This window comes from Drosophila subpulchrella, chromosome X (assembly GCF_014743375.2).
Source record: "Drosophila subpulchrella strain 33 F10 #4 breed RU33 chromosome X, RU_Dsub_v1.1 Primary Assembly, whole genome shotgun sequence".
Taxonomy (NCBI): Eukaryota; Metazoa; Arthropoda; class Insecta; order Diptera; family Drosophilidae; genus Drosophila; species Drosophila subpulchrella.
In genome coordinates, this window is record NC_050613.1 from 4872304 (window position 1) to 4888079 (window position 15776).

At 38.3% G+C, this 15776-nt stretch overlaps 1 protein-coding gene and 1 long non-coding RNA gene across 5 annotated transcripts in view; one reads left to right on the forward strand and one right to left on the reverse strand.

Moving 5' to 3' along the window:
• Nucleotides 1-15776, forward strand: part of LOC119556395 — a 54540-nt gene that overhangs the window by 35889 nt on the left and 2875 nt on the right. For both annotated transcript variants that reach the window (XM_037868573.1, XM_037868571.1), the window contains exons 4-6: nt 13606-13697; nt 13761-13886; nt 15385-15723. In XM_037868573.1, coding sequence (XP_037724501.1) covers nt 13606-13697; nt 13761-13886; nt 15385-15723 — 557 coding nt within the window. The remainder of the gene's footprint in view (nt 1-13605; nt 13698-13760; nt 13887-15384; nt 15724-15776) is intronic.
• On the reverse strand, nt 8328-10100 carry LOC119556398. Of its 3 annotated transcripts, XR_005219972.1 has the most exons (4): nt 9940-10100; nt 9141-9446; nt 8980-9066; nt 8328-8898 (listed from the first exon to the last, which is right to left on the reverse strand). It is a non-coding gene; the product is annotated as an uncharacterized LOC119556398 (long non-coding RNA). The 3 variants fall into 3 exon arrangements; XR_005219971.1 differs by having other exon boundaries at nt 8328-9055; XR_005219970.1 differs by having other exon boundaries at nt 8328-9066.

A 15776-nucleotide genomic window follows, 5' to 3' on the forward strand; every position in this document is an offset into this window, starting at 1 on the left:
GGAAACCGTTACAGCCAGCGAGGCAGGAGATGATGAGCATTGGCGAAGGATGTCCATAAAAAGCGGCAGGCAAGAACACACGGCCAACCACCAGGCACCGCCCGTTGGCAGGAGGACCTCGGTTGCGACTCCATATCCAGCAGGAACCGCCAAGGCCATATACCCATTTACCCATTTGCCCGTACCGGGAATCCTTCGCAAGACGCCCCCAGGACTCGTCAAATTGCGTGCAGCATCCGCCGACTCTCCTCTTTCTCCTCACAGCGTTTGGCCGCAGCAGTGCACAGGAAGAAAAACAGCATTGGTTCGCTTGCTACCCAACTGCGAGCTCATTAAAAAGTTTTCCAATTACCTCAACTGAAACTTGTTGACAAAAAATCTTTTATTTTTGGCCGTTAGCATTCAATAATTAAAATTACGATGTTTTATTATTCTTGAGAACCATAAAACAAAACTATATAATATACTCGTATAAGAAAATGTATGTTCGGCTCAGTAATCTTGGGATTCCTGTTAGGAATAACATCGAGTTTCGTATGCTAAGGTCTTAAAAACAAAAACGCTTGTATAACTCGAACTTTAATTAAGTTGAAATAGTTCTTATAACAATACAGACCATACACGCATTAAAATTAATGGATCTTCATTAAAACAAGATAGCTTTGAGATTGTTAAGTAAATATTTTATAAGTCGAATGATTTTTAATGGACTCCAAGTCGTTCGATTTATATATAACACAAAAATAATAATACAAAAAATGTATTATTTCATATTCTCTTATGTTATTATGATATGTTATATCTGTTGTATCTTGACCAGAAGCTTTCTACCAGCCATACATACATACATGGGTATATAATTGGAAATCGGTTACAAAAAGATCATAGGAGCCAGGATAGTGATCGCATAAAATATATTCCTTTACAAGTTTCTCGTTTGGAGGGTGCCTCCAGATACCTATGTTGGGAATAACATTCGTTTTTTTCAGGTAGGAGAAGTACTCGCTTTTTTTTCCAAGTGGACCCACCTCCTCGCCCCAAATCCCCGCCTCTTTGGTGACTGTTGTCGTTTATTTGCATTTTACTGTGCGCAATGGGCAAAGTATTCAAAACAGATTTGTTGGCCAGATTGTACATCGCTAACAGTTCATTACCCAAATGACTGTGGGCCAAAAGGAGCGGGCGCGACGCGATGCGATTTGGTTGAAAAGGTTTCATTACAATTTCGGGCACTCGCCGAATGGAAAACTTTGCTTCCGCAGACCCCGCCCATCTCGATTCCCCTCGTTTGTGCTGTAGTTTGAGATTTGATTTAAAAGTTGGGGCCAAGTTTCAACCGCCTTGATGGGGAGGGGGCTGGGGCTTGTGGGTGGTCGGGGGGCGTCGCCTGCTGTCGAGGGGATCGCAAACTTTTTAATAGTTATTCATACAAAATCAGTTACGAGTGCCCTGCTCCTCGACTGCCTCCATATGTGTGGAACATATACTTGTAGTTTTATGTACATGAAAGCGGGGAAAAGCGGCAGAAAATAAGGAAACTTTGGCCAGAGTTCCGGAGTTTGTTCGCCAGCTCTTCTGGCGGAATAATTATGCACCACATAATGTGGCCCCAACCTTGCATCGCACTCTTTGAGTCGCACCTGGCCAGTTGACCTGATACTCGCATGATTGATGAATCCAAATCCGCAGGTCAAGCCCTCCATTCCGCCAATCTGCCAATTCAGCAGCCACCAGAACTTAAGCCCACTCAGCCAAGGATATCTTGAGATACATCCACCGCCCACCTGGGATACGCTCCTTCCGTCCTGCGGAGCAGTTTAATGAGAAAATACTTTGGATGCGGCCATAAATTCATTTCCGCCCTTTGTTTAATTTCCTTTGCTATCCGAAAAACTTTTCGCCACGCGCGAATTCATGTGCAATTACAATTACGCTGTAATCTCTGGTGTTCTGTGGAGAAATGGCATGTGGATGTGGATGTGGACCCACCTGCTCAAGTCAGGGTCACGGTCGAGGTCGCTCGGGGCGCGAAAGTTGACGGTGTTACGCACACCTGATACTGGGGTTGTGAATTGGCGAACACGTTGACTCAATTAAAGCTGTTCGCGAGGCAATCGATAGCCCAGACATCAAAGAACACTATTTACCCGAGCCCACCACCCGGCCCAATCTGAGCCCTTGTTCGTTGCTCCCCACACGAACTCGGCGCTGTAATTCTAAAATCAATGAAAATAGTTTTCCAATACTACCTACCAATTGGAAATGTCAGTCGATGAACTCTATTGAGTGTTCAGCTAACCCCGATTTTATAAATGTAAAACGATTGTTGGCTAAACTGCTCTTTCAAAGCCTGAATAATGAAATCAATTATTTAGGCGCTACTTAAGTTGGAGTGGGATTATTATTATTCTGGTTTCAGTGCTTTGATAAAAACTGGGACAGCAAACTAGAACAAAGCCAGGAACACGTCTAAGTTGCTTGCACCGAGTATGATTATATTGTTAAGGTAGAACCAGAACGGAAGCTAGCTACGACAAGCCGAAGTTTTTATAGCCTTGCAGATTTTATGAATTAAAATGCGACTAAAACAAAAAAGATATTAAACATTTTACAAAGAAATATATGTGTATATATTTAAAAAACAAGAAAGAACGCTATAGTCGAGTGGGCGCCACAGGCTTGGGCGGTTTGTGGGCGTTAGAGTGGGCGTGGCATATTTGCGTAACAAACTTGCGCTGCGCACAAGGCTACGGAATCTAAATCTGAGATCCCAATTCTCTATCCTTGATAGTTTTCGAGATATCCACGTTCATATTTACGATTTTTTGAATTTTGTGGGCGTAAAAGTGGGCGTGGCAAACTTTTTTTTTATCAATCGATAGGTATTGATGAGAGCAATACATTTCAGTTAAAATTTTTATTCTAGCATCAAAACTGTATGAGCCACAGTTTTGGGCGGTATGTGGGCCTTAGAGTGGGCGTGGCACTCTGCTGAATCAAACTTGCGCTGCGCAGGAATCTCAGGAATCTGCATGCCTAATCCCAGTATTGTAGCACTTATAGTTTCCGAGATCTCAGCGTTCATACAGACAGACGGACAGACGGACATGGCAAGATCGACTCGGCTAGTGTTCCTGATCAAGAATATATGTACTTTATGGGGTCGGAAACGCTTCCTTCTGCCTGTTACATACTTTCCGACGAATCTAGTATACCCTTTTACTCTACGAGTAACGGGTATAATTATAATACCGACTATTTTGTAGGCTTTGTTTATTTTTATACAACTACTTGGTTTAAGTCTCCGTGCCTAGTTGAGGTTACAATTTGAATTTATTAAGTTGAATTTATCCGTCAAAAAATCTTACAGCTGCGAAAAAAAAAATAGCACCACCTACTCGAGCAATGTTTGGATAGCCACCCTACCTATATTTTTAGCTCTGTCAAAACATGCAATACCTTTTTGGAATCGAATTGCAACATAGAATCAGAAAATGAAAAAATAATGTAGATTTTTTTTTTAGTTTTTAAATTATTTAAGAAACTTTATAAAAACTCGAAAACTTAACGAAAAAAATAATAGCACCACTTTTCAAAAATGGGTTTTAAATTATAGGAACTACCAATATTCATGAGATAACAATATGGAACTATTAAATCGATGTTTATATTCTTCATTTAATACTTTGTGGTGTATCCTTTATTGGAAATAACAGCTGCGCAGCGTTTTGGGATGGAGTCAACTAGGTCCTGGCATCGCTTTATGGAAATTTGAGTCCAGGACTCCTTAATTACTCCCCAAAGGGATCCCATGGATGTTGGTTTTGATGCAGCGACTGCCTTCTTGACGTCCGACCACTGATTCTCTATTGGATTAAGGTCTGGAGACTGCGGAGGCCACTCCATAGCGTTTACAGAGTTGTCCCCAAACCATTTCTTTGCCTTCTTGCTGCTATGTTTTTGGTGATTACCTTGTTGGAAGACCCACACGAGCGGCATTTCATACTCTGCGAAAGGTAGCATAATGGTATCCATGATATCCACGTATACGTGCTGATCCATGATGGCCTTGATCCACTGTATCGGGCCTACTCCGTAATAGGAAAAGCAGGCCCGTACCATCACACTACGCCCTATATGCTTTATGGTCTTTGTGGTCTACTGGGGCTTAAATTCCGAGTTCTTTGGACGTCTGACATACGATCTGGATCCTTTTCCACCAAACATAATCACCTTGCTCTAACCTGACCATAAAATATTCCTCCACTGTTTTGGTGACCAATTTGCATGATCCTTAGCAAACTTCATTCGCCTAGAAATATGTCTGGCATTTAAAAGTGGTACCTTTCTCGGGCTGTAGGCTTTTAGGTTATATTCCCTGAGATATGTACGCACAGTTTTCACCGTCTCATTTATTTTAAGCTCATTTTTAAGCTCAGTAGCAGGTTTAAAAGGATCCTTCTTGTTCTGACGAATCAATCGATTGACGTGAAGGGGGGTCATAGATTGTTTTCGTCCTCGTGCTTCAGGTTTTTCTTTAAAGTTTAGAGCGTTCTTAATCATTTTATTTTAATATCCGACCAATCGACCAACTTCTCTGTAAGATTTTCCATCCTTTATCGACTTTTGGATGATATCAGGCTTTTTCTCAGTGCATTGCCTTCCACGCCCCATTTCAATGATATTATCAAAGTTTTTATGTTCAAAATATTGAAATTATATATAAATCCAATTGACCCGTGCTTTGTTTTAAGGCTATTCTGCAAAATATGGGGTTTTTTCCAATAAATGTGGAAGTGGTGCTATTTTATTTTTCTCCATTTTTTGGGCCTTTTTAATAATACACTTAAAAATAAATTTATAGGAAGGATTTAAAAACAGGGTAACATACTTTTTGGTTAGAAAGAATACTAAAGAGTACAAAAAAATGTTGTGTTGAAAAAAACAAACACTGAAAACAATTTTATGTTACCCAGAAGAAAATGTATTGAAGTGGTGCTATTATTTTTTTCGCCACTGTATGTCAAAGCTTTGGTATGTTAAAGGTGCGATCGTCACGACCCCATACCTCGTGAAGAGGTGTTTTCATTTGATATCAGAAGTTTTTTATATAATAGGTTTACTTTTGCTGTAATACTCATATATGAGCTATTGTAATAGCATTAAAAGCAATATATATATTTCCGTTGCCTTGGTTACTGCATCACGTACTTAATTATAAAAACATTTTTTCTAGGAATTTAAATAAAATTAGTCGGGCTTTTTATTATTAGTTTATGACAAAAAGTTTTTTTTTACTTAAAAAGTATCTTACAAGAATTTTATGTCATCAAATTAATGATGCACTCAAGGTAAGCCTGAAATATTTGTCATACTAAACTGAAACGAATTGCACTTATTATTTTATCTTCCAAACGGTAATTTTTTTTGGCAACAAGTGTTGTAAATCAAAGTTGGAGAATCTCAAGGGCTATACAGTTTGAAATTTAAAAAGAAATCGTTTGAACCAATTTTTGGGAAATTAGTTGTTAGTTGAGGTATTAGTTGTCTAGAAAATGTAAGCCTTTAAAACATAGCTATTTTATGGATTTCCCGCACAGCTAGCGGGTTTTTCGAAAAGTCGTAAAGCAAAGGTTTTCTATCTCGTGCTTCTTAATACACCCATGTAGTCCTTAAGACCCTTAAACCAAAAAGGGATCAATACAGATCCACAAAGGGACAAACATTTTCATTTTGGGAAAAGTGCCCTTATTTTTTTTGGAAAAGAAGGTGTCATTTGACGCGTATTTTGAGTAAGAATAAAACTTGGATAACAACCTTGGGCATTTATCCCTACCAGCCCAAACAGCTTAATTTTTTCTAAATGTTTACTTTTGCATTTTCACCGCTTTTTCTTCCAAACCAATTGACATTATTATTACTACTATTATATATCAAACAAAAACACCTCTTAACGAGGTAAAACGTAGTGGCGAACGCGCCTTAAACAAAAATTTATGATATCAAAAATTGTGACGAAAAATTATATTACATTCGATAAAATAAATAAACTATAAAAGTTTTTCGTTCATTATTTTTAATTAAATAAATTTATAATTCTAAAAAATGTATAAAGACTATAATAAACTTTCACGTTCCATTTCGGCTTAACTTTATTCTAATAAGGTATGGGTTGTTTACATTCACATTCTAAAAATAATGAAACATCTAATATGAATATTAAACTTTTTAATAACAAGTTTTATCGCTTCAATTACCAATTTTGATAGCACAAATTTGGAATCTCAAGGGCTGTATAGTTTCAGATTCCAAGAGAAATCTGTCGATTCTTACATTTCCCGCCGAACTATAGGGTTTTTCCAAAGTGGTAGGACAAATAGATCAAGTTTCCTAATTCGATTAGCTTCATGCAAGTAAAGGACCCTAAAACCATAACAGATTTTCCGTTTGAAAAAATCTAATAAGAACTTTTTTCATCAAATTGGTTTTTTTCTTGTTTACTCGAATAAGTATGAAATATTACGTATACGGAGCTGAAACGAGTTGCACTTTTTATCGCTTAATATCTTCCAAACGGTAATTTTTAGGGCAAAAAGTGTTATACATAAAAAGTTGAGGAATCTCAAGGGCTATATGATTTGAAATTTAAAAAGAAATTGTTCGACTCAATTTTCAGAAAATAGTCAAAAAGTGGTTTTAAAAAAGGAACTTTTTGTCATAACTGTAAATCTATTATATTCATATTTTCAATTTTACCATATAAAGAGTATTTAGCAAATTAAATTATCTTTTCAGAGATAACTAGCCCGTTTCTGTAGCATTAGTTCTTTAGATACTATAAGCATTTTAAATCTGGCTTTTTTTTTGCATTTTCCGCTAAACTAGCGGGTTTTTCCAAAAGTCGTAGAACAATCGAATTAGGAAACTTGATCTATTTGTCCTACCACTTTGGAAAAACCCGATAGTTCGGCGGGAAATGTAAGAATCGACAGATTTCTCTTGGAATCTGAAACTATACAGCCCTTGAGATTCCAAATTTGTGCTATCAAAATTGGTAATTGAAGCGATAAAACTTGTTATTAAAAAGTTTAATATTCATATTAGATGTTTCATTATTTTTAGAATGTGAATGTAAACAACCCATACCTTATTAGAATAAAGTTAAGCCGAAATGGAACGTGAAAGTTTATTATAGTCTTTATACATTTTTTAGAATTATAAATTTATTTAATTAAAAATAATGAACGAAAAACTTTTATAGTTTATTTATTTTATCGAATGTAATATAATTTTTCGTCACAATTTTTGATATCATAAATTTTTGTTTAAGGCGCGTTTGCCACTACGTTTTACCTCGTTAAGAGGTGTTTTTGTTTGATATATAATAGTAGTAATAATAATGTCAATTGGTTTGGAAGAAAAAGCGGTGGAAATGTAAGAGTAAACATTTAGAAAAAATTAAGCTGTTTGGGCTGGTAGGGATAAATGCCCAAGGTTGTTATCCAAGTTTTATTCTTACTCAAAATTTTTCTTCCAAACCAATTGAAATTATAATTACGACTTTTATATATCAAACAGAAACACCTCTTAACGAGGTAAAAAGTAGTGGCGAACGCGCCTTTAACAAAAATTGATGATATCAACAATTGTGACGAAAAATTATATTACATTCGATAAAATAAATAAACTATATTATATGCAATCTTCTTAGTTTTTGCAATACCTTTCGATTGGTGTATCACTCGTTACGATCGGACCATAATGGCAGATTTTCAATTTTGCGGCTATATATAGTAGTTGTCTTCGCACGCTCTCTTGCGCGCTTCGCCCCTACGTGTACTGCCGTCCACAGTGACAGTAGTCGCCCATTCGTCGCACATTCTCCAGTGATTTAATTCCTTACCTGCAAGCATTCGATTCAGTTGGGGGCAAACCCTTAGGGAACATATTTTAAATAATTTTTAGAAATATATTTTAAGTTAAATAATGGTAGTTAGAAAAGAATTTATCCATTGGCGGTTCAATAAATACATTTTCTAAGCAAATTTATAAAAACACTTATCTTAAAAATTGGTTTGACTACTTTTTGTGATCTAGGGGTCCTGTTATTTTGTAAGCCAGTGTAGTCATAACAAGCAATGGAACCGAATTCAAACAAAGTAAAAGAATTTGGAAAGGGTGCTCTTAAAAAATGAAAACAAAGCACGTACAGCGGAAGTTTAACTACCCATGTTAAAAAAAAGTTGTTTGAATTGTTCTGGTATGATATAAAAAATATAAAACATTTCGTTCTGTTAAAAATATTTTTATATTATTTGTTACTGGAGTGCATTTTCTTGTTCAGCTCATTCAAAGACATTTCTTCACCATTTCAGACCACTGACTTGATTTCTCTTGAATTAAAATAATAATTTTTCTGTTCGGACATGAAGTCGACCATCTCCGTTGGTGGTGGTCGATGGATTCTTTTCTGTATTCCTCGGTTTCCTCATCGAAAAAACAGCTTTTCCGATTCTAATAAAAGATTATGTCCCATTTTCTGACGCGTATCATATTTGTTTTTCCGCCTACTTCCGATGTACTGTGATCAGTGATGTACTTACACATTTTTTTTGACTTGGACTTTTTGAACGAAAGATCATTCTTTCCGGGTACTTCAGACTTCTGGTGCACTCTTAAGGGGAGTCTTTTGCAAAGCCGTACAGATCCTATAAGGAGGATATGGCCAGGACTAATGTACTGCTGGCGGCCAACATGACCTACAACGAATTGGGCAACTTGCGAAGGGTCAAGTTATCAATACTTTCAAAGCATTGGCTAGCTATAAGCGATGTGGGGATCGTAACTTTCAGTAAATAAAGGAATTCGGGCCGATTTTATCACCCAGACAAAGATGCCCTGTTTGACGGGATAATATTGTCAAATAATATACTGGTATTGATAGGACGTGGGTCATTGGCCTTCGAACATCGGTCTTACACAGGATCCTTGGGCTATTTCAAGAGTGTCCTGATGACCCAACCTCGAGGTCCCGCTGATGTTCGCTCTGGAATAGCTAGGAATGCGCTAGGGAATGAATGGTTGTAAATTCAAACTAAAAATTAGGCTAGGGATATCCCCTATATATTTACTTTGCTCACCTATTGCTGAGGCATGTAGAATTGGTGGTTAAGCGGTTGTCCGTTTTTATATGCCTGCCCGTAAAATTTTAGGGGGGCGAAGAATGAATTTCCGCTCAAAATAGATAGTTCCGCGTCAAATCCCAAATCTTCCGAAGTCCTCGCACCCAAGACATCCAAAATCCGTTTATTATTGTTTATTGTCTTGCCAGATTTTCGCAGTTTGATCTTGTTTAATGGAAGAGCGGTTATGGGCTCCAACTTTTGCCGGAGCTCCAATATTGTTGCGTTATTCTTGATTTCAAATAAAATCGGCTGCGGCAAAGGCTTAAATAGAAAAGAGAAACTTTTAAAATTATCCGAAATTAGCACACTAAAAAAATTATTATACCGACTATTTTGTAGGCTTTGTTTATTTTTACCATTGCCACGATACTAGAGGAACTTGGGACCTAAAAGCATTTTGGCTTGTGTAAGTTTTATTTTATGTTGGTGTAAAAGAAGTAGAAAATTTTAGGCTTGTACAAAACTAGTACCATAATGAACGTAGGCAGAGGCACCCCCAAGTTCGAATGGACCGTGAGTCAGATTTGTTTCCAACGATTTGAAAAAAAATTCAGGCGAAGTATGCGAAGTGGCAACTGTCATACAGAATTTTAATATTCTAGACTCACCATACTTTGATTATATTCAGAATTTGAAAAAACTCGCTCTAAAAGCATATTGGCTTGTGTATAAATTACCACTACGTTAAATTTCGATATTGGCAACTGCCATTAAATGTTCTAGCAAACGACAAAACAATATATCTCAGACTCACCATATCTCGAAAATATTGACAGCTTGAACAAACTTGCACTAACAGCATTGTTAAAAAATAAATACTTCTTTGAATTTCGGGATGTTTTTTTTTGAGGTAGCACTTATAAATTTTTAATATTTTTCAAAGCAAACACAGAAAAAATATGTTGTGTACTGTTCAGAAAGTCGTACGGAAATGAACCTTATAGACAGGAGCACACCCAAGTTTAAGCGAATGGAAAGTCATGGCATTCTACATCTCCGGATATGCAGCATTTTGTTTACGAATCGAGGGGAAGCGAAACTGAGTGTTTTTTGGATCAAAACTACTGATTTAAGCTGCATTGTGGTGATCGAACATTGATCCTACAGCCAGCGAGTGGCTCCATGTGTGTCCATCTGAAGAGCCCCTTCGAGCGGAACGTGATATCCATCTGGAATCATCAGCTGCAGATCTTTTAATTTTACCAAGATGGGTTCGAGGGGCAAGAGAGGATCGATAACCTGCTGTGACGTGCTCTTCGAGTGTTATGGGACTCCGGCTTTATCCTACAGCATTGTGGTTCTCTACAGCTGGGAGCACCATCAGCAAAAGCAGAAGAAGCAAAAGGTTGTTCATAGGTCCTACTGATAGCTAACCTGCTATAAGGTTCTAAGAGACCAATTCAAATAGCTATGTAAAAATCCAGGACACCCAAAATCCCCATCTTATCAGCCTGCAATTTCCACCCAACTACTTCAGTTCAGTGAATTTAATGAGAAACAAGGAAGAACGCTATAGTCAAGTACCTCGACTATCAGATACCCGTTACTCAGCTAAAGAGACCAAAGGGAAATGGAGATATGCAAGCAGCAAAGCGAGATTGAAATGCGCCACCTACCGGCGGTAGACATACTTAAGCGTTATGGGCGTTAGAGTGGGCGTGGCAACATTTTTGGATCAATCGATAGGTATTGACGAGACCAATACAATTCAGTTAAAATTTTGTATCTAGCATGAAAATTGTGGGCGCCACAGGCTTGGGCGGTTTGTGGGCGTTAGAGTGGGCGTGGCATATTCGAATAACAAACTTGCGCTGCGTACAAGGCTTCGAAATCTAAATCTGAAATCCCAATTCTCTATCTTTGAAAGTTTCCGAGATATCCGCGTTCATACTTACGATTTTTTGAAGTTTGTGGGCGGTTTGTGGGCGTTAAAGTGGACGTGGCAAACTTTTTTTATGTCAATCGATAGGTATTGATGAGAACAATACATTTCAGTTTAAATTTTTACTCTAGCATCATAACTGTAGGAGCCACAGTTTTGGGCGGTTTGTTGGCGTTCGAGTGGGCGTGGCACTCTACTGAAACAAACTTGCGCTGCGTAAGAAGCTCAGGAATCTGCACGCCAAATCTCAATAACCTAGCTCTCATAGTTTCCGAGATCTCAGCGTTCATTCGGACAGACAGACAGACGGACAGACGGACATGGCTAGATCGACTCGGCTAGTGATCCTGATCAAGAATATGTATACTTTATGGGGTCGGAAACGCTTTCTTCTGCCTGTTACATACTTTCCGACGAATCTAGTATACCCTTTTACTCTACGAGTAACGGGTATAACAAGGAAGAACGCTATAGTCAAGTACCTCGACTATCAGATACCCGTTACTCAGCTAAAGGGACCAAAGGGAAAGGAAGATATGCAAGCAGCAAAGCGAGATTGAAATACGCCACCTACCGGCGGTAGACAGATTAAAGCGTTTTTTTTTATCAATCGATAGGTTTTGACGAGACCAATACATTTCAGTTAAAATTGTGGGCGCCACAGGCTTGGGCGGTTTGTGGGCGTTAGACAAACTTGCGCTGCGTACAAGGCAACGGAATCTAAATCTGAGATCCCAATTCTCTATCTTTGATAGTTTCCGAGATATCCACGTTCATATTAACGATTTTTTGAAGTTTGTGGGCGTTAAAGTGGGCGTGGAAAACTTTTTTTTAGTCAATCGATAGGTATTGATTTTATTTTAGCATCAAAACTGTAGGAGCCACAGCTTTGGGCGGCTTGTGGGCGTTAGAATGGGCGTGGCTCGCTAGCATAGCTCTTATAGTTTCCGAGATCTCAGCGTTCATCCGGACAGACAGACAGACGGACAGACGGACATGTCTAGATCGGCTCGGCTAGTGATCCTGATCAAGAATATATATACCTTATGGGGTCGGAAACGCTTCCTTCTGCCTGTTACATACTTTCCGACGAATCTATTATACCCTTTTACTCTACGAGTAACGGGTATAAAAACAACACATTTGTACCTATTTGGCCCTATTGCTCCAATGGTAGCAATTAGAAAATCGGCCTATTTTAACCGGTTAATCGAATAGGAGCTATAGGACGTAGTCATCTGATCAAGCAAGCGCTTTTACCATAATCAAGGTTTGCATAGAGAACTACAATTTGCCAAGTGTCATGACAATAGCTCTAACAATCCGAGGTACAGCTTCCAAACACCTTAATGTTGCCAGTTTTATTTGATCGTTTTATGGGAGCTATAGAGTATAGTCGTCTGATCGGCAAATGCTAATCCACTTATTTAAAAAAAAAAATTATTAGCAAAGATTCATGTCAATACCTCTTACATTGCGCGAAACAACTTCAAGACAGCTCAATTTTGTTAGATTTATCCGATCGTTCGTATGGGAGCTATCGGATAAAGCCAGATTTCAGTCAGAAGCTTGCAATGCAGTGAAGGAGACGTTTCGGACCCCATAAAGAATATATATTCTTGATCAGCATCACTAGGCGAGTCGATCTAGCCATGTACCTCTGTCCGTTTCTACGCAAACTAGTCTCTCAGCTTTAAAGCTTTCGGGATGAGACCTTCCCAAGAGTCTTGTTTCTATTGCAGGTCGGAACAAGCCGGAACGCACAAGATTTCCTTTAGCTTCCATACGGAAAAATGTCAAAAAATTAGCATCGGTGTTATTTGGCATATTAACTTTAACTCTTGGAAATATTATTCTTTTAATATTTCAGAATTTTGAATTAAATTTAAAACAAATCGGACGACTATATATCATATCTGTAGCTGCCATAGCAATAATCAACTTATTAATGGGAAATAAAAATAATATTATTAATGGTTTCGTGATTTTTGGTCATATTCTCTGTTACTCCGGTATATACAATTTTTTAATAAATAAGAATTGTTTATACAATGAATAAAAATTGTACAACTATATCGTATAGATGCCATAGGAAGGATCAGAAAATTCATAAAATAAATCTATACATATATGTCGTTTTTGCTTTATTTTCGCCAATAAATTTAAATGGAATATTATCATTATATTTCTGTAATTAGTTTTTAAAAATCGAAAAGCTCTGTATATACATTGCTCCCATAGAACGAAGTAAGCTTCTTTGTTGTTCAATTTGTCCAGTCGTCTCGTGATGCTAATCATGGGGTTTCTGTATCGGTTCAGAAACGTCTCCTTCACTGCGTTACAAATTTCTGATCAAAATTATTACACCTTCTGCGAGGGTACTTGGGTATTATTAGACCTTCCACGCTTTGTACAACTATTTTTCTAACCTAATGGATGTTCGTTGTGTTATAGAACTGAGTCTAAAATCAGATATCGGATTTTTTCAACAGATCTTAAATCGATAGTGCTTAAAATGCATTTATTTTTTTCTCGCAGGACTATATGCCGCAGCTGTCGGGGATCGGATTGTGTGTTGTCAACCTGATGGACGACATGCAGGAGTACACCCGCGGGCTCTTCCTGCTTATGTGAGTGCCTCGCCGCTGCCGGGAGTCCTTTGGCGGCCATCTGACCTCCGTTTCGATTCACAGGTACTGCGGTCCGGCCATCCTGCTGTCCTACCTGTACATCCGCACCTCGCAGGAGCTGCGCCCGCCCGACGGACCCTTCGCCGTGATGATGTACGAGCACCGCGCGGATGTGCGGATCCGACAGAGGTGAGCATTCGCTGTGATTAAGCTGAAATATTAGGCCAGCTATCTGCCTGGTAATTGGGCTGATTAATTCGGTGATTTACCAATCAGAGGAGGCTGTCTATGTAACGCGATACGCAATCACTCACCCCGTGGACCAACCCCTTGGCCACCAGTAATGAGCCATCGTCCTTCTAGCGGCTGTTTCTTAACGAGTTCAAGTTTCTTGACTGACTTTCTGGCTTCCCTCTTGCACTGAAAGGGTGAAGTTATAGGTGTAACTTTGCTCCTCCCTTTAATTATTTTAATTGAGAGGCTACAGGACTTTTAATAACTCGTAAGAAAAAATAGCATACTTAAGGATTTCCTCTTTTTAGAGCAATCGAGATTTTAGGAGTGCATGTACAACGAAGACATCGAATGAAATTATTCCCAAAATGATTGATTGCAGCAACAAAAGTTAGCACTAGATGAATAGAATAGATGAAAATATTGGAATGGTTCCCCTCATCTGGTTTCCAGTTTTCTTGTTGGTTTTATAAATAGATATTAGTATAGATAAATGTGGTGATCATTTCGTGCAATCACTGAACGGTTTTAATTGAACTGTGACTCAGAACAAATCTTCTTTCGAATTCGGTTTTATATTAACAGTAAAGGAAGCTAGCTTCGGCAAGCCGAAGTGTATGTAATCAAGCATCTTAAACAACCACCTAAAATTGTTTGATGCTTAAAGTTTCTCCAAACAAAACTAATTGTAACTGCAACATTTTTTTTTTTAAATCGTTTTGCTTATATTTTTTATGATTCATTGAATTTGACAATGTCAGAAAAAAGTTGTATGAAAAAGAGCAAAATATGGCACGAATGCAATTTCGAAGCATTTTCAAAAAATCATAAAAAATATAAGCAAAACTATTTTTGAAAAATTATTTTTGCAGTTACTATTAGTTTTGTTTGACTTGTATCGTTCAAACGGAATTTAAATAACCTTTCCATTAAACCCAAAATGTATATGAAGTAAGTTCAAGGTTGTGTAGATACTTTTTACCACCCCTCTATATGTATATTACTTTTTCGTCCAATTCGTATATAATTAAATTTGTAATTATAAAATCTTAAAAAAAACTTTACCCCAGGCAGAAGCTAGAATGTTTTTTAATTTTATTTATTTTTTCCATCTTGGAGGCTGAGCAAATATGTTATGGAAAGTTATATGTAACTAGCATTAGAGCTAAGAAACTGGTTAGTGTAGAAACGGACAGACGGACATGGCTTTATCAGGCGATAAAGACAGACAGACAGTGATGCTGATGAAGAGTACACATACTGTATACAGTCGAAAATGGCTCCATCAGTGCGTTGCAAGCTTCTGTCTGGAGTTTTAGAACCATAATCAACATTAGATTGGTCTGGAATTTGTAGGATACTGTTTCACAGTAGTAACAAATGAAATGGCTGAATGTTTAGCACATAAACGGGAATATTTATATTATTAAAATAATTGGGAACTCCTCCGCAGGAACTCCTCCACATCATCGGTGGAGCCTCGGCAACTGAGTGGTGGGGGCGTGGCTGGGCTGAGCAATGGAGGGGGCAGCTCCGCCCGCTCCTACGACTTGTACAGCGCCGAGCTGGACGTTCACCGGGAGAAGCGGAAGCAGCGCAACTTTGGCAGCATGGCCGCCACCCAGGTGGTCTGCCTGTGCCCGCTGATGATCCTGCGCTTCGCCAGGCTCTCGCTGGAGGAGACCTACGAGAACGCTAAGCACTTTGACTTCACCTACCTGATGTTCGTGTGGGTGGCCTTTCTGCCCACGGTCATTTTTCCGTGCATCTATGCCTCGCAGATATTGCCCAGGTGAGCGAGAAGACCCCTTAATATCCCCATAAACACCCCATGAGCACATTTCC